The sequence below is a fragment of the Micromesistius poutassou genome (genome assembly GCF_964030765.1).
Source record: "Micromesistius poutassou genome assembly, chromosome: 4".
NCBI lineage: Eukaryota > Metazoa > Chordata > Actinopteri > Gadiformes > Gadidae > Micromesistius > Micromesistius poutassou.
The window spans coordinates 18,416,729-18,441,728 of NC_140274.1; the positions used below are offsets into that span (position 1 = coordinate 18,416,729).

Here is a 25,000-nt window from a genome sequence, read left to right on the forward strand (position 1 = left end):
CACACACACACACACACACACACACACACACACACACACACACACACACACACACACACACACACACACACACACACACACACACACACACACACACACACACACACACACACACACACACACGTACACACACGCAGATGTGCGAGATGTGCAGTGGCAGGGGGCGGAGCCTCGACCGGAATCCAAGACGATAACTTCCTATAAATATAAAACTCTGCAGAGATACACCAATCTCGATCTCCTTCCGCCTTGACTCGGTTTCCCAGACCGAACAAGTGACGCATGTAAACACAAACCCAACTACCTTCACAGCGACTACCGTCCCGGGCCAGGCGCGGCGTGTAGACCCAAGTACTCGGGGAGAACACGGGACCAGATGCGTGTCCTGAGCTTATGAAGTTGGCCCAAATCCAGGCTCCTCAGGAGCCGACCTCTGGAAGCAGACCGGTCCTGGAGCGAAGCGGTACCGGGCCCTACAGCATGTGAGTGTGACTAGAACCCGCTGCCGGTTCATAAGGTTCATAGTATGTTGGACCTCCCAGCGGAACAGCCTTCACCCAGAACCGGTACCAACATCTGATCTTTAAAACGGGCTTACTAGAAAGGTATAACGGTGTCAATACTGTGTTCGAGGTATTTATTAATGTAACGTTATTCACCGAATCAAGAACTGTAATAGCGGTTTTATGAATGTTTTCACCGTATCTAGGACTGTGATAGCGGTAGGCTACTTATTAATGTAATCTCCGTATCAAGAACTGTAATAGCAGTATTTATTAACGTCTTCGCAGTAGCCTATCTAGAACCGTGGAAGTGGTGTGTAATAACGTATTGACCGTATCTAGAACCGTGAAAGTAGTATTTATGAAAATGTTAATCGTATCTACAACTGTAAAAGTGTTATTTATTCACGTATTCACCGTATCTAAATTAGGCCCCTCCCCTAATGGGCGGTATGACACCCATCCTGCTCAGCAGAAAGCTTCAATGAAGACCCTCCCCATTTTCTTCCTCTTCTAGTGATCTGAGGGCTCCTCCTAACCTCAGTACGGATCAATTCAGTACAGATTGAATATGTGGAATCAATACTTCACATTGGCCAACATTCTGCTCGATCATTAGAATACCTCCACCCACCCCCACTGTCACACCACACATAGCTTCCTGTCAGTGTAGTACCTCTCTGTCCCTGTTCTACCTATGTATCTATATCCATATATGTAATTGCTGATAAGAGCCAGTCACCCAACAGGATGTTGTTTTACTTTTTTAATCAAAACCTGAACCTATCTCTAGAGCATGCGCTCTCTCTCTCTCTCTGCCTCTCTCTCTCTCTCTCTCGCTCTGCCTCTCTGTCTCTCTGTCTCTCTCTCTCTCTCTCTCTCTCTCTCGCTCTGCCTCTCTGTCTCTCTCTCTCTCTCTCTCTCTCTGCCTCTCTATCTCTCTCTCTCTCTCTCTCTCTCTGCCTCTCTATGTCTCTCTCTCTCTCTCTCTCTGCCTCTCTCTCTCTCTCTCTCTCTCTGCCTCTCTCTCTCTCTCTCTCTCTGCCTCTCTCTCTCTCTCTCTCTGCCTCTCTATGTCTCTCTCTCTCTCTCTCTCTCTGGCTCTCACTCTCTCTCTCTGCCTCTCTCTCTCTCTATGGCAGTGTTCATCACTTTCTTTGTATGTGTGTGTCTCTCTCTCTAGGGCAGTGTTCATCATTTTCTTCTTGTGTCTCTCGGCCACGGTGGGCGAAGACTCTTCTGCTATCACTACATCCGGCGACCAATCAGGTTTGCGACAGTTCTTACAGATGGGCTGTGATTGGTGAAATTTGGGGCTATTGTCACTAGCAACCACAGTTACACTGTGAAGGTCCTAATGAGATATGTTGTGTGGAGATGATACGTTTAGGAATTAGGTGAGAGAGGGTTAATTTAGGTATTAAGTGAGAGATGGTTAGTTTAGGTATTGGGTGAGAGAGGTTAGACGGTTTAAATGTGTGCGTGGGTTTTAGTCTCTTTACCCAACATCAGCCTGATCAATGTTCCACAGGAAGCCAGAAGTGACGCATCAACAGATCTGTCACATAATTAGTTTTTCCTGCAAACTCTTATCACCTTGTTCTCATACAACGCAAAAATCCCCTTAGATACCCATCACACACACTAACACACCCACACACACACTGAAATTTAAGGCGTTAGGTTAGAGATGTGTGGAAGGGTTCAGGTAGGGTTAGACATTGTTAATGTTATAGTCACTTCTCTCCTCTCCTCTCCTCCCATCTTATCTCTCCTCCAATCAGAGCTCCTGTGTCATGACTGGGGACGGAGCGTGGCGGCTGAGCGTGTTATAAACGGAGAAGCTGGTTGGTTGTTCTGTCCACTTTTTTCCCACCCGACTCTCTACAATTATAGCTCCGCCCACAGCAGTGGTCTCTCCCTCTTCTGGTACCACCTTCCACCTGAACAGGACCTGGAGCAGCCAATCAAATACAGGTACACTTTCAAACATGTGTGTTGTTTATGTTGTGTAATATGTGTGTAGTTGTGTATTTATTGTGCGTCTGTTGTGTAGCCAGAGGGTGAGTAAGGATAGAGAAAGACTGTGGTTTCAACCAGCCAACGAATACGACACGGGACAGTACATCTGCACGTTACGGTACGTATACTACTGGTACTACTACAGTACTGCCAGTACTAATACTACAGTGCATCTATATGTTAGGGTACGTATACTACTGGTACTACTACAGTACTGCTATTAGTAATACTACAGTGCATCTATATGTTAGGGTACGTATACTACTGGTACTACTACAGTATTACTAGTACTAATACTACAGTACATCTGTACGTTACAGTACGTATACTACTGGTACACCTATAGTACTACTAATACTGTCTAACTCCTATCTGCTCCTTACTGACCTGTCTCTGTAGTGTCTAACCCCTACCTGATTTAATGACCTGTCTCTTTACTGTCTAACCCCTACCTGCTCCTTACTGACATGTCTCTGTAGTTTCTAACCCCTACTTGCTTTAATGACCTGTCTCTGTACCTTCCAATCCCTACCTGCTCCTTAATGACCTGTCTCTGTACTGTCTAACCCCTACCTGCTCCTTAATGACCTGTCTCTGTACTGTCTAACCCATATCTGCTACAGGAACAGGACATCCTGCACAAAGATATCCATGTCTCTAGAGGTGGTGTCGAATGGGACTGAATGTCCGCCTCTGGTTGCCATGGGGCCCAGTGATGTGTACATCCCGGTCCAGGAGGGGACGTCCCTGAGTTGCCCGGGCCTCCAGCACGCCGCCAAGATGGCCGACAGTGCCCCCTCGGTCACCTGGTACTATGTAAGACCCTCAAGAACCCAGCAAACCTCATCAAAGAACCAAACTGTGAGCTGTGTGAGCGGTTGTACACTCTAGTCCCTGTGATGTGAGCTGTTACACACTTTAGTCCCTGTGATGTGAGCTGTTAAACACTGTAGTCCCTGTGATGTGAGCTGTTACACACTCTAGTCACTGTGATGTGTGCTCAGTACACTGCACACACTCCAGTGGGTCCATTTGGTCTCAAAGCGTCCATTTGGTCTGTGCAAAGCAGGACTCCGACCCCTAGGTCACCTGGTTGCACGTCACCTGGTATCGTGTCAGACCTGATGTTGGGATGAAACAGTGCCTCCGTCACCTGGTATCGTGTCAGACCTCTCGGTTGGACATGAATAGTTCCTCCACCACCTGGTAGCATGGATCAGTGGAGCAGTTTGGTGGTTTGATGCTGAGACCTGCTCCATGTGTTTCCTGACCCGCAGAACTGCCAACAGTACCCATTCTGGGACCACGAACGGGAGACGAAGGGGGACAACCTGAGGGTGCACCAAATGTATCAGATGTTCGAGGGCCTATACTACTGCCGGGTTCGCTACGCCCGCAAAAACCTCAACCTCACCTTCACCAGGGCCCTCAATGTCTCTGCTGTCTGTAAGACAAGAACCACCACAGCACTCCTTATCATCCTATCCAACCATGACTACTAGTAATATTATTACTACTGATAGTACTGGTATTATACTAGTACAAACTACTAATACAACCTGTACTGCTAGTAGTTCTACAGCACTACAGCTAGTTATACTTGTGCTACCAGTACTACTACCAACATGTTTTATTGTCTTCAGCCTCCAGTTTTCATTCTAAGGTGCCGGTCATTCAGATCCCAAACGAACACCGCAAGTACACCGTCAGACTGGGTGAGTAACCATGGAAATCACAGCATCAGCACCGGGGTACCGGGGCACAGTAGAGGGCTTCATTGTCATGGTGATAGAGCATCCATCACCATTGTTAAGGTATTGATTACATTAGAGGCTGAAGTACTAAGGTAGTAGGATTGGAATAGACCAGTCCTACTAGACCAGTCATATAAGTACATTTTAGTCAAAGTATCATCAAGTAGCACCATCGCGTCATACTAGACCAATAGTACCATACCAGCAGTACAGAACTAGTTTTTTTGCTTGGTGGAGGTAAGGCTGTATGGTTATGGGGTGGAGGTGAGGCTTTATGTATGGTTGTGTGGGCTTGAGGTGAGGCTTTATGTATGGTTGTGTGGGCCAGGGCGGGAGGCCAGGCTGGAGTGCATGGCGAGCTTCCCCTTTCTTGAGAAAAGTCCCCGGGCCATCTGGTGGACCGTGGACGGGAAGACCGTGGCCTCGCTGATCCACACCCGCTTCTCCGAGACCAACCGGTGAGTAGCTACCGGTAGAACCAGTAGCAGAACTGTTGTACTGGGCAGCTCCCAGTAGAGCCAGCTGAAGACTGTGTTGCTATGTGTTCAATAGGATAGTGGGGGTGAGTTATGGGGATCAGACGGTGGTGAGCGAGCTGGTGGTGACGGAGGTGCAGAGACAGGACCTGAAGTCAGAGTTCAATTGCTCCATCAGGAACAATGCGGGCTTCTCCACCAGGAGAGCCCAGCTCCAGGTGGAGGGTGAGTCATGTCTCCATGGAAACACCTATTCATCATCACTCTTGGCTAACCTAGTCTCCCTGTCTGACTCTCCATGTCTACCTGTGTGTCTCTCTACCTGTCTGTCTCTCTACCTGTCCGTCTCTCTACCTGTCCGTCTGTCTAACTGTCTGTCTGTCTGTCTCTCTACCTGTCTGTCTGTCTCTCTACCTGTGTGTCTCTCTACATGTGTGTCTCTCTACCCGTGTGTCTGTCTACCTGTATGTCTGTCTACCTGTGTTTCTCTCTACCTGTCTGTCTCTCTACCTGTGTGTCTGTCTACCTGTGTATTTCTGTGTGTGCCTGTGTGTGTTCCTACCTGTCTGTCTCTCTACCTGTGCAGCCTATTCGCCCTCGGTAGAGCTGGGTTGTGGTCTGGGGGGGACTCTGATGCTGATGCTGGTCCTCTTCCTGGTCTACCACGTGTTCTGGTTGGAACTCCTGCTGCTCTACCGCTCCTGGTTTGGAACAGACGAGCGCTACACAGGTACATGTGACTCCGGACATGTGACTTAACCAGCCTGTTCCTATTGGAAGGTCAGGCGTTCCATGGTTAAAGAGTGAGCGCTCTCTAGAACCTGGGGAACTGGGGGGAAAATCGCCCAATCTGGCAACGCTGCCTGAACGTCAAAAAGTAGTCAAATTGAGCAGCAAAAACTGCACGATCTGGCAACACTGCCTGCATGTCCTTGCGCTCTTCCCCCAGTGTAAATCAATGAGACCAACTGAAAACGAGGCGGACATTGAACTTAAACTGTTATTATGAAAAAAGTATAAAGGTAATCGAAATTATGTTTTCTGATTATTGAAGATACAAATGGATTTCTGGATTTATTAAACCTTTGAAAGAAGGTTAACGATAAAAAATTGACTTGTTTGTAAGTAGTGTCAGAGAATGGGCGGACGGTTCCACCGTCCTCCCATTGACTTTCCATTGTAAAAAATAGTATTTTAAAAGTAGAATATCTCAAAAGTATAAAGTTTATGAAAAGTCATTGCCCAAATGTATGGACGTGGACCTTTGCGACAGATGTTGAATGGAATCGATTGGTTCGGTAGTTTTGGCCACATTAATTGCACAAGTTTGATCGGAAGAAGAATAACGGGAAAGGGATTGTGGGATCAAGATTGTGCATTCCTATGCACAATAATTAGTGAACATGGTTATGCCCCAGACCTACTGCGCTCGTTATTCCTCTGGGTAGTCAGCCCGTAACCTAAAGTCTGTCCCTACGTGGTGGGATGAACTTGAAGTACAGTATGTTCCTAAGCTTTCCCTGAGTGAGGGAAATCTTACCTATCTAGGGGGTGAGGTGAGAGGTACTCACCACAGGTCCACAGCCACCGTACGCCACCAGCTCTCTCTCATTGACACTCTGCATCGGCAGAGTGGGGTGAAGCGTCAGTCCAGTTGACCAACCCGCGCCTTGATTCCAGTCGTTCAGTACCACCGTGTATTTAGGCAAGGCAAGGCAAGGCAACTTTGTTTATGTAGCACTTTTCATACACAAGGCAGACTCAAAGTGCTTCACATATAAACATTGTCATACAATAAAAGAAAAATAATAGATAAGTAAAAAGTAAACTAGATAGAAAATAAAGGCAAAGTTTAAAAAAAACATTTTAGAAAGGCAAAGTTAAAAAAAAATGCATTTTAGAAAGTGAGAAAATAAAGGCAAAGTTAATGAAATAGAAAATAGAAGCATTGTAGATTTAAGATTTAGCAGAAAGCTAAAGCAAACATAAAAGATTTACAATCAAAAGGTTCTCCCATAGAGGTGTCGCCAAGAGCAATGTGTGTCCCTCGGGTTAGGTTTGATCACTCCTTAGGTTAGGTTTGAGTCTCACCTGCAGAACCTTCACTGGAGACTCTTAACTCGTCGCACAACCTGAGACTCACCTGCAGCCTCAGCTGTTGCTATTTAGTGCTAATGAGCACCTAAACACTGCCCCCTCTGTGTAATATCAGTACTGACCCTAATCATAAGTACTCTAAAGCTGACCCTATTATCGTGACAACATTGACAATTTTCTATTTGAAATCCTGTTTTTGAAATGGTTCAACTTGAAATGCCCTGTTTGAATTTCGAAGAGGTGAATACAAATAATTATTCATAGGACCTTATTTTCAAATATAGGATTCCAATGTTATGAATTCCTTTGTGTTTACATTTCGATATCCAAATTTCAATAGCAGAATTCTAAACATTATGGCAGTGATTTGCTTCCATATACTTGGCAGCTCCCAGTAGAACCAGTAGCAGACTGTGGTTGTACTGGGCAGCTCCCAGTAGAAACAATAGCACACAGTGTACATCATTTCTTAAATTAAATGTATGTGTGTGTGTGTGTGTGTGTGTGTGTGTGTGTGTGTGTGTGTGTGTGTGTGTGTGGTGTGTCAATATTGTGGCGTTTGCGGGCATGTGTGTATGTGCACGCGCGTGTGTGTACATCTGTGTCTGTTTGTGTGTGCATGTGTGTAGATGAGAAGGAGTTTGACGTGTACATCTCGTATGTGCGTGACGGCGAGGAGGAGCAGTTTGCTGTGAGCACGCTGCGCGACGTCTTGGAGAATCACCTGGGCTACTCGGTCTGCATCTTCGACCGCGACAGCCTGCCAGGCGGGAGTAAGTACTGCTGATTACCACAACTAGTACTAGTAGTGCTAGTAGTATGACTAGTACTAGTAGGGCTAGTTATACTACTGCTGCTAATAGTGGCACTATCGCAGAGAAACTGAAATTAGAAAACACATCTCATTCATTAGTATATCCATCCATCCATCCATCCATCATATCCGTCCATCAGGTTATCCATCCATCCTTTTAGTTTAGCCATCCCTCCATAATATCCTTCAATCAGTTTATCCATCCATTATATCCCGTCATCCATCCATCCGTTTATTCGTTCATCCATCCATTATATCCATCCATCCCTTCATGCCTCTCCCCCCAGCCATCACCGATGAGACGCTGAGTTTTGTGGGTCGCAGTCGTCGCCTGCTAGTGGTGCTGAGCCCGGGCTTCGCCTCGCGAGGGACCCAGGCCCTGCTGGAGCTCAAGGCCGGACTAGACCACATGGCGCTGGGCGGACACCTGCGGGTCATCCTGGTGCAGTACCGGCCCCTGAAGGGGCAGGCCTGGGTGGGGGAGCTGCGGCGTGCGCGGGTGGTGCTGGCGCTGCTGCGCTGGAAGGGAGACAAGTCCAAGGAGCTCACCTCCAGCTTCTGGAAGCGTCTGCGCCTTGAGCTTCCCCTGCAGAAGGGAAGAGAGCTGGAGACCGCCCGGACCTATCAGAGCCAGACGAGCACCAGCTCCCAGACCGGCCTGCTCAGCCCCGGGGGGATGGCCGTTCCCAGGGTTCAGTACAGTGGAGGAACGCTGTAGCGCCCGCAACATGCCCTCATCACATTCACCCCCCTTCACAGCTGGAGCGCCCTCAACATGACGTCACCACATTCAACTTGTCATGTGCCATCACACCTCCCTTAAACTGAACATTGAGCTGAGTATTGAGATGAGTATTGAGTATTAAGCTGAGTATTGAGCCGAGTATTGAGACCAGTATTGAGCTGAATATTGAGCTGAGCAATAAGCTGAGTGTTCTAGTTCTAAACACGTCAAGTAGCAAATGCCTCACCACTTGAATAGTGGACTCCATCACGATGGTGCGATGACTTCCGTTTAAAGTAAATATATTTGTATGGAGTTTACGTAGAAGAAAAGTTGGCTTCTCTGTGAGCCAAGCCGTTCATTTTGATAAATATTTTTATACAACAAGCATGTTTAAAACTGAAGGTGGTCAACACATTCACCTCATCCAGAGTGAGACGCTCTTTGACACATGTGGTACAGCGGCAGGAGAGTTACCCCAGGGTTAGTACCCAGTACCAGTTAGAACCTAGTACCCGTACCCAGTACTGGATGGTAGCGCCTCAGTGCAGTAACAGGACCAAACCACAGAAATAAGATAAATGAGATAAATGACCAAAACCCACCGCTGCTATCTGAGGCTTTCGTCTTGAAACATACATCATTTATTCGAAAGGTTCTGACTAAGAGAATTGTGTTATATTATCATGCTATTTTTTAATATATGTTTGCTCCAAATTCTATTTTCGTTGTCATTTATGTTTGTTGTGCATTCTTCCAAATACATTTTATTTTGCTATACCCTGCTGTATTCATTTCTTTCTGCTTCTCATACAACATAATGTAAGCATGTTGTTAGTATAGTAGTAGTATGGAGTGGCGAAAAAAAACAAAACTTTGGGGGTTTTTACTATAACCCCTATTCAAATTTCCTACCAACTTGCCACATGGAGAAAGCAGGTGATGGCATTGTCTGACGTGTCGTTTGTGTCCAAAAAAGAGTGAGAGTTTGACTGTCCAAGGCCGTCATTTGGCCGTAAATAAAAATGTTACAAAATAAGGATGCAATGCAAGTATCTAAATCTAAATCAAGGTGTTCACAGTTCACGAACAGAACGGTCAATGACTGTATTTGCTTGTCTGCCTTCTCCCCGTCATGCGCTTCCGTAACCTATTTAAAGGGTGCACCATCACCACCTGCAGCAGATGAGCACTCACAACAGGCGGGAAAGAAGGAGAAATTAGGGAGTCATTGAAAACATAAAAAACTTAAACGCGGCTCCTACAATTATGTTGTTAGTATGTTGTAAGGGGCTAGTATGTAGTATTTTGTTAATATGTTGTTAGTATGTAGTATCATGTAGTAAGAATGTTATTAGTATTTCATATGTAGTGAGTATGTTGGTAGTATGTATGTAGTAACTTGAAGTATGTAGTAAGAATGATGTTTGTATGTAATATGTAGCGAGTATGTTGGTAGTATGTAATATGTAGTAAGAAGGATGTTTGTGTAATATGTAGTTAGTTAGTATGTAGTTAGTATGTGTTCTGTTTCCTCTAGACGTGTCGGAAGCGATCCTGCACTCGATGCAGCGTAGCCGGCGCCTCCTGCTAGTCCTCAGTCCTCAATACCTGAAGGACAAGAGCTTCAGCCTGCTGGAAGCCCGGCTGGCCCTGTTCCTCCACCAGAACCCCCAGACCCTCCAGCCAATCCAGCAGCACCCCCTCCACATCCACCAGCAGAACCACCTCCAGAGCCTTCAACAGAACCACCTCCACATCCACCAGCAGTACCACCACCAGAGCCTTCAGCAGAACCACCACCAGACCCTTCAGCAGAACCCCCTCCACATCCACCAGAGCCTCCAGCCGAACCATGACCAGAGTCTTCTTCAGAACTACCACCAGGGTCTTCAGCAGAACCACCTCCACATCCTCCAGCAGAACCACCTCCACATCCTCCAGCAGAACCACCTCCAGAGCTTTCAGCAGAACTACCACCTGGGTCTTCAGCAGAACCACCTCCACATCCTCCAACAGCACCACCTCCAAGCCCTTCAGCTGGACCAGCAGCACCACCTCCAGACCCTTCAGCAGGCGCTCCAGCAGACCAGGCAGGCCTCCATCATCGCGGTCCTGCGAAACCCTCCCAGCAGAACCAGCTGCCCCGAGGCTGCTGAGCTCCGGCGGGTCGCGGCCAGCACCCTGGTATGGCGCGGCGCCCGCTCAGAACCAGCTGGCTCTAGGTTCTGGAAGCGTCTGAGGCTGGCGATGCCGGTGAGGCCTCTGGCACTGGGCCGCAGAATGGTGGACAGCACTTCCTCTCACTCAGACCTGGCCGCGCTGGTTCGACAGCGAGCCCAGCACACCGGCCACACCCACATGGCCAGAACAACCAATCACAAGTCCAAACCCGGACCACTTTCAGCCAATCAGAGCTGCCGAGAGGCTCCCCCCAGCGGCGAGGGTGTGCTGGGCGCCGGGGGCCCGGCGTGCGTTGGAGTAACTGGTCAGAGGCAGGCTCCCACAGGGGCGGAGCCCCCTTTGGAGGCTGAGCATCCTGAGCCCGCCTGCAAGTCCAGTCTGGTTCCCAGCTTAGACCCCCCCACATGTGAAGGGGAACCCCCTCGAGACGCAGACTCCGCCTCCCAACCAGCGTCAACCAATCAGGATCCTAGGACACATAACGGCAGACAGATGCTGCCCACTGAATTGTCGGTTTGATATTGTGAGAAGGTATCACTGTGAAACAGCTAATAAAACCAGCAGGGTCCTGTGACTGGCGGGGTCACCAGACCAGCAGGGTCCAGGAGACCAGCCCTCAGGTCAGGAGGTTAATGTACTTCCCACTCTGAGGTTCTGATTGAATCTAAAAATCTCTTAATTTAAATAATGATATGTAAGTATGTATGTCTGCATTAAAATATCTAAAAAATTACTTCCAAACGACTGTTATAAATTTTGTTTCTAACAATGTTCAATCCCAATGTTCAATCCCATAGGTTAACTCACAGTACCGGTCTGATACATTTGCTACAGCTGTTAACTACCCACATAACATTATCTACAGCTGTAAACTACCTCACGTAAGAGAGCTATAAACCTAGAGCTATAAACTACCCCTCATAACATTATCTACAGCTGTAAGCTACTCCACAAAACATTATTTGACCAAGCCCCTAACACCTGCTGCAATGGGTCGGTTTTTTTCTTAAACCTCTATAACAGTTACAACTGGAGTTTACTTAACCGTTAATACTTTTAAGTAAAGGTCTGAGTTACCCAGGACCGCCACTAGGGGCCAGTGTTTACCTACCAGCAACTGTAATTCCTAGGACCACCACTAGGGGCCAGTGTTAAACTAGTAGCAGGAGTAACTCCACGACTGCCACTAGGAGGCAGTGTTTACCTACTAGCAGGTTTAACTCCTAGGACTTCCACTAGCAGGTTGAGCTGGGTTAAACAGGTAGAGTGGGACCTCCTGTCACCATCAATACTCTATCTATCCATAGTTTTTATTGATAGATTAATTGTATCGTATTAAAGTGTCCTCAGATGGGTGCTCAGCCCATTTGTGCAAATAAGATACTGTTACAAACATACACATGATACAGTAAAAACTGTTCATTATTATAGAGATCCATCAGAGATAATAACATTATTATATATATATATATATATATATATATATATATATATATATATATGATTATGATTATATATACGCCAATGCAAAAACCTCCTCTTTGGAAAGCCATTCAGTATATCCCATCACAAGAGAGGGAGAGAGAGAGTTAAGAGGGAGAGAGAGTAAAGCAAGGGAGGGAGAGAGAGATATATTAGAGCGAGAGTAGAGTGAGGGAGAGAGAAAAGAGAGAGAGAGTGAGGGAGAGAGAAGAGAGAGAGAGAAGAGGGAGAGAAGGAGAGAGAGTAGAGTGAGGGAGAGAGAGTAGGCAGGGAGAGAGAAGAGAGAGACAGGGAAGGAGTAAGAGACAGGGAGGGAGAGAGAGGGGGAGAATAGAGGGAGGGAGAGAGAAGAGAGAGAGTGGGAGAGAGACGCAAGAGCAGGAGTAAAACAATAGTTCTAAGGAGGGATAAGTACAGCCTCTGCTTTAGAGGTCATGTAGTACCCGCGGAGGATAATAGGGAACGCATTGTAATGTACCTTTTCCTTTCTTTTTTTTTTTTTCCTTTCTTTTTCTTACTTATTAATCTACGCATTTATATGTGTGTGTGTATGCGTACATTTACATACTTTTTCTTATTATGTACTATGTGTCGGTATGTATTATGTATATGTATATTTTACTTTTACTATATTTTATTTTATTTTATTTTATTATTAAGTCTGATTTTATTTGGTGTTCTTTTGTAAAAAAAAAAATGGAAAACTCAATAAATACATTTAAAAAACAACAACAACAAAAAAACAATAGTTCTGAGGAGCTTAGAACGAGAAGAAGAATAGAGGCTGGAATGTTCTGTTCATTGTTCATGTAAGGGTGGTTGAATCTATCTGGAGGCGTGTGGAGCTCCTGTTCCACACACCTGTGCCCCTGCTGGACCCCCCGCCTCCACACAGGAAGCTTTCCAGTTTCACAGTACACTTGACCTCCTACTGTCCCCCCTAACTGACTATATATAAGGTCTAACTGTCTATAGACAGCTAGACCTTATATATAGTCAGTTAGTCTTTATACATAGTCAGTTAGACCTTATATATTGACAGTTAGACCTTATATAAAGACTCTGTATAAGGTTTAACTGACTATATATAAGGTCTAACTGTCTATAGACAGTTAGACCTTATATAAAGACTCTGTATAAGGTTTAACTGACTATATATAAGGTCTAACTGATTATATATAAGGTCTAACTGTCAATATATAATGTCTAATGGGCTACATATAAGGTCTAACTGACTTTATATAAGGTCTCACGCTGTCTATATATAATGTCTAATGGTCTATACATATAAGGTCTAACTGTCTTTATATAAGGTCTAACTATGTCTATATATAAGGTCTAATTGTCTATAATATAGACCATTAGACATTGTATATAGACTCTATATAAAAGGTCTTACTGTCTAAATATGTTCTAACTCTGTTGATATATAAGGTCCAGTTTTTCACCCTAAACAGACACAATACGAGTGACTTAGTCCACCGAACATGATAAATGTGAGTCCCCCGTAACATGATATATGTGATTTAGCATCCTAAACATGATAATGTGATTTAGTCACCAAAACATGATATAGGTAATCTAGTCACCTAAACACGATAGATGTTATTTAGCATCCTAAACATGATATAGGTGATTTAGTCGCCTAAACATGATAAATGTGAATTAGTCCCCTAAAAGACATGATGAGCACGATAGTGTCTAATTATCATGACCATAACATTTTTTTAATGTAAAGATGAAAAGATAACCTAAAATACATCTCCCACAGTATATTCCGTACATCCATAATGTTCAGAAATCTACCATCAACAAGTGAATATGTCGATGAATATTAGCTGGTCTCATATCGAGCACATTAAAGCAAGCATAGACCAGCAGAATATGCTAAAGAAACTATTCCCTCTGCATTGTGTAGGCTTTGAATAGACCACGTGTCATTCATACCGTAGAATTGTAGAACAGTATGCTTAGCTGTCTTGCCTGTCAGAAATGTGTTTGTGGGGGCTTCACCGACCAACACAGAGTGAAACCCAAACATCGTTTGGGTTTGATCTACATTAGTGGTGAATAGACAAAGGAACAATTGGATTAGATAACAATTATCAAATATGTTTCTAGCTCTGTTTTTGGGTGGTTGCTAAAGTAAGCATGTGTGTGTGTGTGTGTGCATGCATGTGTGTGTGTGTGTTGGTTGCCCGAAGCTGATGTCACATCTAACAGTTTATCTGTAATCTAAGATGCTCTGATCACCAACAGGTTTGACCTGTTGCTGATTATAGGGATTAGGTCGGTCACCGTGGTGTGTGTGTGTGTGTTTGTGTGTGTGTTATGGAGAAGGTTGAATTACATTCCACACACGCCAGCATCACGCCACTAGCACGTTGGTAACACTCAAGCCTCGGTAGGTAAAGCAAGGCACTAACACTTCTGGGTTAGAGGTTCAATTTCCTGCGTAGCTCAGTAGGTAGAGCGAGACACTAACAGTGAAGGCCGTTCGTTGTGGCATTCTTACAGAGAGATGAGTAACTTCTACTGCTCTGTTAACACCACACACACACACACACACACACAGACACTCACACACACGCGCACGCACGCACGCACACACACACACACACACACACACACACACACACACACACACACACACACACACACACACACACACACACACACACATACACACACACATCGAGTAGCAGGGGTGGTAGGCATCTTGGTGTTGAGTGGCAGTAATGTTAGCGTTAGCACTTTCAGCATGTGAATGCTGAAGGCTGGTAGACTTGGTGAGGTCAAGGCGGTCTGGACTGGAGGTCAGAACAATGTCACAAGAGGAGGATGAGAGGGACTGAGGAAGTTCTGGTAGGATGGCCGATGGCTCATAGGACGAAAGAGCACTGAAGTGGGAAGAGGGCTGATGAGGAGGAGTAAGCCGTCTGATAGAAGAAGAGGACGGGTTGAGGAGTCTGGAGGAGGGGGAGGCAGAAGGATCGATGGTGTCCCCGTCTTTGAGGCCCAGTGTCTGGAGAACCCAGAGGTCCAGGTTTGGTTCCCTGGAGGGACCTGGGTCAGAGCAGAACTCAGGGAAGAGATTGCGACAAACGCGATTGCTGATGCGCTGGGCAGCTGGGTGTGACCGACAGGAAAATAATCACATTTTATATTGTATCTTATGTATCTTGTGCTATCTGCGGACTAGGAGTGACCAGTAGATACCAGCAGAGACAATAGAGACCAGGACAGATAGCAAAGATCAGAAGAAACCAGTAGAAACAGTACAGAGTGTTAAGATAGTAGATATAGTAAAGATAGTATCGGCAGCAGAGACTGGGAGGGCATGGGAGAGACAATAGAAACATTAGAAACAACAGATACAGCAGAGACCAGTATAAATAGTGGATACAGGAGAGACTAGTAGAAACAGTGAATACAGTAGAAACAGTGAGTACAGCAGAGACCAGTTGAAACAGTGGATACAGTAGAGACCAGTAGAAACAGTGAGAAAGGAGATACCAGTAGAAACAGCTAGACAGGAGATACCAGTAGAAACAGTGAGCAATTAGATACCAGTAGAAACAGCTAGACAGGAGATACCAGTAGAAACAGTGAGAAAGGAGATACCAGTAGAAACAGCTAGACAGGAGATACCAGTAGAAACAATGAGACAGGAGAGACAAGACGAAACAGTGAGGCAGGAGAGCCCAGACGAAACAGTGATTACAGGAGAGACCAGTAGAAACAGAGAGACAGGAGAGACCAGTAGAAACAGAGAGACAGGAGATACCAGTAGAAACAGTGATTACAGGAGAGACCAGTTGAAAAAGAGAGACAAGAGATTACAGTCTAAACAGTGTGACAGGAGATCCCAGTAGAAACAGTGAGACAGTAGAGACCAGTAGAAACAGTGGATACAGGAGAGATCAGTAGAAACAGTGATTACAGGAGAGACCAGTTGCAACAGGGAGACAGGAGATACCAGTAGAAACAGCGATACAGGAGATACCAGTAGAAACAGTGATTACAGGAGAGACCAGTTGAAAAAGAGAGACTACAGGAGAGACCAGTTGAAAAAGAGAGACTACAGGAGATTACAGTCTAAACAGTGTGACAGGAGATCCCAGTAGAAACAGTGGATACATGAGAGACCAGTAGAAACAGCTAGACAGGAGATACCAGTTTAAACAGTGGGACAGGAGATACCAGTAGAAACAATGAGACAGGAGAGACAAGACGAAACAGTAAGGCAGGAGAGACCAGACGAAACAGTGATTACAGGAGAGACCAGTAGAAACAGCGAGACAGGAGAGACCAGTAGAAACAGAGAGACAGGAGATACCAGTAGAAACAGTGATTACAGGAGAGACCAGTTGAAAAAGAGAGACAAGAGATTACAGTCTAAACAGTATGACAGGAGATCCCAGTAGAAACAGTGAGACAGTAGAGACCAGTAGAAACAGTGGATACAGGAGAGATCAGTAGAAACAGTGATTACAGGAGAGACCAGTTGCAACAGGGAGACAGGAGATACCAGTAGAAACAGTGAGACAGTAGAGACCAGTAGAAACAGTGATTACAGGAGAGACCAGTTGAAAAAGAGAGACTACAGGAGAGACCAGTTGAAAAAGAGAGACTACAGGAGATTACAGTCTAAACAGTGTGACAGGAGATCCCAGTAGAAACAGTGGATACATGAGAGACCAGTAGAAACAGCTAGACAGGAGATACCAGTTTAAACAGTGGGACAGGAGATACCAGTCTAAACAGTGTGACAGGAGATACCAGTAGAAACAGTGAGACAGGAGAGACCAGTAGAAACAGTGGATACAGGAGAGATCAGTAGAAACAGTGATTACAGGAGAGACCAGTAGAAACAGTGGATACAGGAGAGATCAGTAGAAACAGTGAGACAGGAGAGACCAGTAGAAACAGTGGATACAGGAGAGATCAGTAGAAACAGTGAGACAGGAGATACCAGTAGAAACAGTGGATACAGGAGAGATCAGTAGAAACAGTGATTACAGGAGAGACCAGTTGCAACAGGGAGACAGGAGATACCAGTAGAAACAGAGATACAGGAGATACCAGTAGAAACAGTGATTACAGGAGAGACCAGTTGAAAAAGAGAGACAGGAGATTACAGTCTAAACAGTGTGACAGGAGATCCCAGTAGAAACAGTGGATACAGGAGAGACCAGTAGAAACAGCTAGACAGGAGATACCAGTAGAAACAGTGGGACAGGAGAGACCAGTAGAAACAGAGAGACAGGAGATACCAGTTTAAACAGTGGGACAGGAGATCCCAGTAGAAACAGGGTGACAGGAGATACCAGTAGAAACAGGGAGACAGGAGAGCAGGGTGCTGCGTGGTTAGGAGAGGAGGTGGGTGGGTGTTTATAGCTGCGTTCAGAGTGATTATCCGACTTGTTAAGACTCAAGCTGTTCCGGAGCTGCGAGAAGGCTGAGCGAGGCTGTTCCCTCAGATGGCTGGCGGAGGATTGTGTTTCAATGCCTCTAATGACCCTCTCCCTGGCCCACACCACCACACCACAGAGCAGAACAGAGGAGCCGCTCGCCCTGCCCTGAAAACCCTCAATCTGGCGGACATCTGCGGGGGCCCTACCGTGTCATTAAGGATAGACCACCGGCTCTCCGCCTCCATGGCCAACTCTCCCCCTCAACTTTCCCGGGGCTCCCAGGGGCCCCGGGGACCCCGGCCAGGGGACGGGAACCAAATGTGGCCCCAGGAGAGCCTCTCCTCCTCCTCCAACTCTCCTCCTCCTCCTCTGGGGAGGACCTCAGGGGTGGAGCACCTTTGTTCTGGAGAAGATAAGAGGAGGAGAGGAGGAGAAGAAGACAGAGGAGGAGGAGAGGAGAGGGGAGGAGAGCGGAGTGGGGTAGGAGAGGGGAGGAGAGAGTAAAGGGGGAGGAGATGAGAGGGGGAACACAGGGAAGTGGGGGGGGGGGAGAGAAATTGCACTCGTAACCCTGCAGTGTTGGTGCCTTGCTCTACCGACTGAGCTACAAAGGGAATATAACCCGTAACCCTGTAGTGTTAGTGCCTTGCTCTACCTACTGAGCTACACAAGGAGTAGAACCGCTAACCCTGCAGTGTTAATGCCTTGCTCTACCTACTGAGCTTCCCTGGGCATATAACTCTATGGGTTCTGTTACATAACCTTTGACCCTTACCTCTATGTTCTCACTATTCAAAGCAGAGACAATAGAGACCAGGACAGATAGCAAAGATCAGAAGAAACCAGTAGAAACAGTACAGACAGTTAAGACAGTAGTTATAGTAAAGATAGTGCCGTAGGATCACGGGTCACACGGACCCAGTAGCCATGGTAACAGGCCTAACACTCTGCAGGTCACCTGGCATGGAAGCATGGCACACTAGTTGCTAGGTCACAGCTGTGAGGCAGGACTTCACAAACAAACACACACCACAACAAATCAGGTTTCCAAAACTCACGTGTACACACACACACACACACAGAGTCACAAAGAATTATTTAAAATTTTTAATATCTCCTCACCAAACCGTGGCATATGATAGTACAAAAACTTCTACATCGTTAACCAGTTAAGTAGCAGGTACAACTAACTAACTAGCAACCCACAAGTTAAGGCTGCTAGCAAGCAGCAGGTGAAACTAGTTACCAAGAAACCAGCAAGTCCTACTAGCTGAACCAATAAGTCAATCTCAAGTAGTTATTACATTTTTTTTCCAGGTAACTGGTCACATGTTCCGGGTTACATGTTTCAGGTTGCATGTTCCTGGTCGCAGGTCATGTATCTCTGGACACTGCTCACATTAGAGTCCCGGCAGTGTGCGACTGTACAGTGTGCTACTGTACACTAGCACCATAAATGTTCCTCAGCTAAATGTTGAACGGATCATCACTCTGTGACCAGACCTCCAGGCAGAGCTCCCTTTTCAGGGCAGAAAGGGGGGTCTGGCAGCAGCAACTATTGTAGAGCCCCTTTGTGGGAATCCAGGTAAAACTCAGGTCAGGAGCTCATATTTGAGGACCCAGATGAAGCTCCAGTCTAGGGATTCTGTTTAGGGATCCAGGTGAAGCTCCAGCAGCCCTGTGTGTCCTTCCTGATGAAGGCCTGTCCCTGGGGGAAGCTGTGGGTCTTGAAGCTGCTGGAGGGACTGAGAGACCCTCTGAACACCACATCTTTACGAGGCGTGTGAGGGGGTGTAAGCATCTGAAAGGAAGGGACGACCCCTGGAGGTTGGGTTGGGGTGGTGTGGTTCTGGCTTGTCAGAGTGTAGGTGGGGATGGGGGAGAGCTGAAGGCTCTGAGGACTGTGTGTCAGAAGATCTGGACCTGAGGCTGAACAAGAACCAAGCCCTGGTGGTCCTGTTGGAATGCCCTCGGCTCCAAGTGAATGGCTGAGCCCATATGTGAGGGGAGCTAGGAGGGCAGTGTTGGGGTGTCTGGGGCCCTGTGTGAGGGGAGCTAGGACGGCAGTGTTGGGGTGTTTGGGGCCCTGTGTGAGGGGAGCTTGGAGGGCAGTGTTGGGGTGTTTGGGGCCCTGTGTGAGCGGAGCTAGGATGGCAGTGTTGGGGTGGTAGTGATCTGTCACGGTAGAATAGTGAGCAGAGATCTCATTGCACTGGTCTGGAGAGTAGCAGGGGTGGTAGGCATCTTGGTGTTGAGTGGCAGTAATGTTAGCGTTAGCACTTTCAGCATGTGAATGCTGAAGGCTGGTAGACTTGGTGAGGTCAAGGCGGTCTGGACTGGAGGTCAGAACAATGTCACAAGAGGAGGATGAGAGGGACTGAGGAAGTTCTGGTAGGATGGCCGATGGCTCATAGGACGAAAGAGCACTGAAGTGGGAAGAGGGCTGATGAGGAGGAGTAAGCCGTCTGATAGAAGAAGAGGACGGGTTGAGGAGTCTGGAGGAGGGGGAGGCAGAAGGATCGATGGTGTCCCCGTCTTTGAGGCCCAGTGTCTGGAGAACCCAGAGGTCCAGGTTTGGTTCCCTGGAGGGACCTGGGTCAGAGCAGAACTCAGGGAAGAGATTGCGACAAACGCGATTGCTGATGCGCTGGGCAGCTGGGTGTGACCGACAGGAACTGAGGTTCTGGTCGGTTCTGTGGTCCTGCTGGAGACATCTTTTAAGGTTACTCCTATGGTCTGAACTGAGGCCCTGTGGAAGAGAGGGTGGTGAGTGTCAGAGAGGATTAACTCTTTTGGCACAAATGGCATTATTTTAAATGTTTGGGTTTATTACATTTATTCATTGTGGTAAATGTATTGATTATTAAAGATGTCTGAATTGTTTTGCTCATACCTTGACCTTCTCCTCCAGGTTTTTCACAAATGAGGAGCTGAGGAAGTGTCTCAGTTTGTCGTTCTCCTGCTGCAGCCGGGCCAATTCCTCCTCTCTCTGCTGAAGGGTGTCCTGCAGCTGGGAGAGAAAATACAGATATCAGGAATGGATCATGTCTGAAGAAACAGGGGTGTCTGACAGGGCCATTTCTGGAGGTATAATGGTGTTGGACTGGACCCTGTCTGGAGAACAAGGGTGTCTGACTGGGCCATGTTCTGGATGCAAAGAGGTGTAGGGCTGGACCATGCCTGGAGGTATGGAGGTGTAGGACTGGACCATGTTCTGGATGTAAAGGGGTGTAGGACTGGACAATGTTCTGGATGTAAAGGGGTGTAAGACTGGACCATGTTCGGGAGGTATAGGGGTGTTGGACTGGACCATGTCTGGAGGTATGGAGGTGTAGGACTGGACCATGTTCTGCATGTAAAGGGGTGTAGGACTGGACTGTGTTCTGGAATTAAAGGGTGTTGCATCTTCATACCTGTTGGTTCCTGTGCAGGTGAGGCGAGAGCTTAATGGTTTCTTCTGGTTGAGAACACAGACCCCCATAGGTTGAAAAATGATGGTTCTCTGTAAAACACACAGGTGATTAGACAGACAAACAGACTGAGAGGTGACACCCCTCTGAGCTGTAAAACAAGGTGCTTGGTGCCTGCAGGCTGAGCTCTGTTTCAATATTAACAGGATAAGCTCCCAGTAGCGTCAGGTGATTTCAAACTGAATGAGACCAATTGCCCTAAACTGTGTAAACCCTAATCTGTATGACTTTAATAATGTTAATAACCTCACCCTGATCCTGGTAGGAGGGGGCGTCGTCAGGCACCCAAGCGGAGGCCAGAGTCTCCATGGAGACGTCAACAGTGTGTACCGTAGGCGGTGCGCAGTGCATGGAGGGGGCACACAGAACGGGGCCCCCTGCAGAGACCCCGTCTTGGAATGGCACCGCGATACTCTGAAAGATGAATAATCATGAGATATTAACTCCCTCCTACCCAGACCACTACCTCATGATCATTATCACAGGAGATGAACTCACGCGCCATACCACTACCTCATGTTTCATATCACAGGAGATTAACTCACTCGCCATACCACTACCTCATGTTTCATATCACAGCAGATTAACTCACTACCACCCAGACCACAACCTCATGTTTCATATCACAAGAGATCACTACCACCCAGACCACAACCTCATGTTTCATATCACAAGAGATCACTACCACCCAGACCACAACCTCATGTTTCTATTGTACCTTTCTACTGTAATTATTTTTATTTTCTCTATTTTTTTTTTTATTAATATAAATATAAACAATGTCAATGTTTTCTTTGCACGGCAATAAAACACTTTTTCAATTGCAGAGGCAGAGACAGACCGAACTTTTTAGATTCGGCTCCTAGATTATATAGATGGGACGCTATTTTTTCAAACTAAATAGGTAGCCAACTAACTTAATAAATAACGTTCCTATATTTAATGTCTTCATTCAACATATTAACAAGGTGGTCCTATATCGATACGGGAACAAGTGAAGACATCAACCAGAATGCCAGGTCATAGCCTTCTTTAGCAATAAATCCATATTAATCCAAAAATACATAATACAGAGAAGATATCTGCATCGTCAATGACAATGATAACTCACCATGCCGGGAGAGGGCTAGCGGGAGGACTGTGTGTGCGGCTGCAGTCCTGCTGTGTGTGCGTGTGTGTTTGTGTAGGTGTGTGTGTCTGTCTGTCTGTCACACTCGTTATGTTTTGAGAGAGAGGAGCGACTTGTCTTCATTCAACACGAGCGACAACGGCTCGCCAAACCGAGTGATCTGATTGGACTGTCAGCGGCGATGACGTGTTGGATTGCGGTTTTAGTTTACGCGCCAACTCCGCCCGAAAACGGTAATACCTGACTTTACTATAGGCTGATACCAAGCCTTCATCTCAGAGTGAGTGGGCGAGGGTGCGGGCATTCGTGCGTGCGTGTGCGTGTGCGTGTGCGTTTATTGAGTTAACGTGTAATTGGCCGGCGCGTGGCCGGCGGACAAACTCAGACACCAGAACAACCTGACATACCATCCTGTAAGATATTAACGTTTAGAGTGGGAGAGGAGGAGATATGAGAGGAGAGGATGATAGGAAACATTCTAAAACATAAAACTGACATAGCCTACTATCTTCAAACATTTTCTTTTATTGATTTACAATGGCAGCACCTTTCTGTAACATTATAATCAAGTACTTTTCCTGAAATATATTCACTGTAAGATTTCAATGTTTTCTTTTGCATGTATTTCATTTGTTAGAGAGAGAGAGGTCTAGACCTGCTGGGTTAAGAGAGAGAGAGAGAGAGAGAGAGAGAGAGAGAGAGAGAGAGAGAGAGAGAGAGAGAGAGAGAGAGAGAGATCACACACACACACACACACACACACACACACACACACACACACACACAGATAGACCTGCTGGGTTTAGAGAGAGAGAGAGAGAGGTATGGACCTGCTGGGTGTAGATAGAGAGAGAGAGAGAGAGAGAGAGAGAGAGAGAGAGAGAGAGAGGTCTAGAACTGCTGGGTTTAGGGAGACAGCAAGAGAGAGAGAGTGAGAGAGAGAGAGATCTAGACCTGCTGGGTTAAGGGGGGGAGAAAGAGAGAGAGAGAGAGAGAGGTCTAGAACTGCTGGGTTAAGGGGGGAGAAAGAGAGAGAGAGAGAGAGAGGAAGAGAGAGAGAGAGATCTAGACCTGCTGGGTTTAGGGAGAGATAGAGCGAGAGAGAGAGAGAGAGAGAGAGAGAGAGATATCTAGACCTGCTGGGTTTAGGGAGAGAGGTGCGGTCTAGAAGATCAAGGAGCTGGAACCATTAGCTCTCGCTTGGCGGGGGACTTATTGGTCAACTCCCAACACACACTGGTCAACTGCTTTGTGTGTGTGTGTGTGTGTGTGTGTGTGTGAAGACAGCATGTGTGTGTGTGTGTGTGTGTGTGTGTGTGTGTGTGTGTGTGTGTGTGTGTGGGGGGGGGGTGTGAGAGTAGACAGCGTGTGTGGGGGGTGTGTCAGTCTCCAGATTAACTTCTTAACTCCTCTTTGATGTGTTTGTTGTTGCCAGGCAGCAGGCTGGTGTGTCGTTAGCGTGTGGCTGACAGCGAGCGTACCCCCCGCCACAAGCAACCAGAATAACCAGTCAACTAGTACTGGTTATACTGGGAACTGATCTACTCCACACTATACTGGTCAGCTCCCAGTATAACTAGTACTATACTCTGCAATATACTGGTCAGCTCCCAGTATAACAAGTACTATACTCTTCACTATACTGGTCAGCTCCCAGTATAACTAGTACTATACTCTACAGTATACTGGTCAGCTCCCAGTATAACTAGTACTAGTCATGCTCTACAATATTATACTGGTCAGCTTCCAGTATATATACTGGTAGAGTATGACTAGTATTAGTTATAACTAATACAGTATTATACTGGTCCACTCCCAGTGTAACTAATACTAGTATTGGTTATAACTAATACTAGTATTAGTTACCAGTGTAACTAATACTAGTATTAACTAATATTACTGTAATAATACTGTAGAGTATAAGTTATACTAGTCATACTCAGCATTATACGGGTCTGCTCCCAGTGTTACTAATACTAGTCATAGACTGTATTATAATGGTTATACTGTGAGCAATATAACCAGTAGAAGGTTACAGACGGACCAAAAGACAGACAGACAATCTGACAGCCAGACCAGCAGACAGACAGACTGACCTCCTGTATGTGCAGCAGTTGAGTTAATTGGGCCTCAGTGGGGGTCTGCAGGCCTACAGGTGGAGCCCACCTACCTGGGAGTCTAACCAACAGATGTCAGGCTGCCCCAACACACACACGCCCCCCACTGGGGTGTTAATGGAGGTGGTTTAAGTGACTTCTGCTAAACATGTCAACAAGTACGTCCTCTCCCTGACCCAAGAACAACACACACACACGCACACACATATGTGTGTGTGCGTGTGTGTGTGTGTGTGTGTGTGTGTGGGGGGGGGGGGGGGGGGTCAGTGGTCTCGTGCTGTTAAACTCCTTTCGCTTAAACAATGGCCGCCTGCAGAGAGATTAGGACCAATTATATATATATACAGAGAGAGAGAGGGAAGAGAGAGAGGGGGGACAGAAAGAGAGTGGGGGGGGGAGACAAAAAGGTGGAGGGGGAGCAAAAGCCAGAGGGGGGAGAGAAAGGGGGGTAGAGAGACGGGGAGTCAGGCCAGTAGCTCTATAGCCGTGCTTGGCTGTGATTGCATACGGCTGACCAACAAGTCTGAAAATAGATTGGATTATCAAATTAAAATTTCCTCTTGCACAACTTTTTGTAGAAATGTCTAGTATACAAAGCTACATTTACATTGGACAGCCAAAAGCAATTCACCATAATACCATAATCTATAATCAGGTTAGAGAATGAAAGGCCAGAAAAGCTTTCCGCTTTTAACGGTCATGTCTTATTTACAATGAGTGAACAGCTTTTCTTAAAAGGTTCATAAAATTATGGAAATTCTTCTTAAACTTTTGAGAACAAAGCTGAGCTCCCCCAGCCTGGCAGGTCTAT

The 25,000-nt window shown here is 46.4% G+C and overlaps 1 protein-coding gene across 2 annotated transcripts; it reads left to right on the forward strand.

Annotated features, from left to right (window-relative positions):
• The first annotated feature begins 231 nt into the window (after window positions 1–231).
• Window positions 232–9,131, forward strand: il1rap (interleukin 1 receptor accessory protein). Of its 2 annotated transcripts, none has more exons than XM_084466660.1 (12): window positions 232–482; window positions 1,687–1,772; window positions 2,288–2,480; window positions 2,560–2,643; window positions 3,149–3,386; window positions 3,803–3,971; window positions 4,169–4,240; window positions 4,608–4,737; window positions 4,832–4,980; window positions 5,342–5,485; window positions 7,482–7,625; window positions 7,954–9,131. In XM_084466660.1, the coding sequence occupies exons 1-12, from the start codon at window positions 394–396 to the stop codon at window positions 8,382–8,384; spliced, it is 1,929 nt and encodes a 642-aa protein (XP_084322786.1). In that variant the 5' UTR covers window positions 232–393; the 3' UTR covers window positions 8,385–9,131. The 2 variants fall into 2 exon arrangements, with proteins under 2 accessions (XP_084322786.1, XP_084322787.1); XM_084466661.1 differs by having other exon boundaries at window positions 3,149–3,341.
• Window positions 9,132–25,000: the final 15,869 nt, after the last annotated feature.

What these genes read in the sequence shown, in the direction of transcription:
- il1rap (XM_084466660.1), top strand. Translation starts at nt 394, where the DNA reads ATGAAGTTGGCCCAAATCCAGGCTCCTCAGGAGCCGACCTCTGGAAGC. An exon ending in CGCTTCTCCGAGACCAACCG is followed by an intron (nt 4,738 to 4,831) that starts GTGAGTAGCTAC and finishes TGTGTTCAATAG; the next exon opens with GATAGTGGGGGTGAGTTATG. An exon ending in CGACAGCCTGCCAGGCGGGA is followed by an intron (nt 7,626 to 7,953) that starts GTAAGTACTGCT and finishes CTCTCCCCCCAG; the next exon opens with CCATCACCGATGAGACGCTG.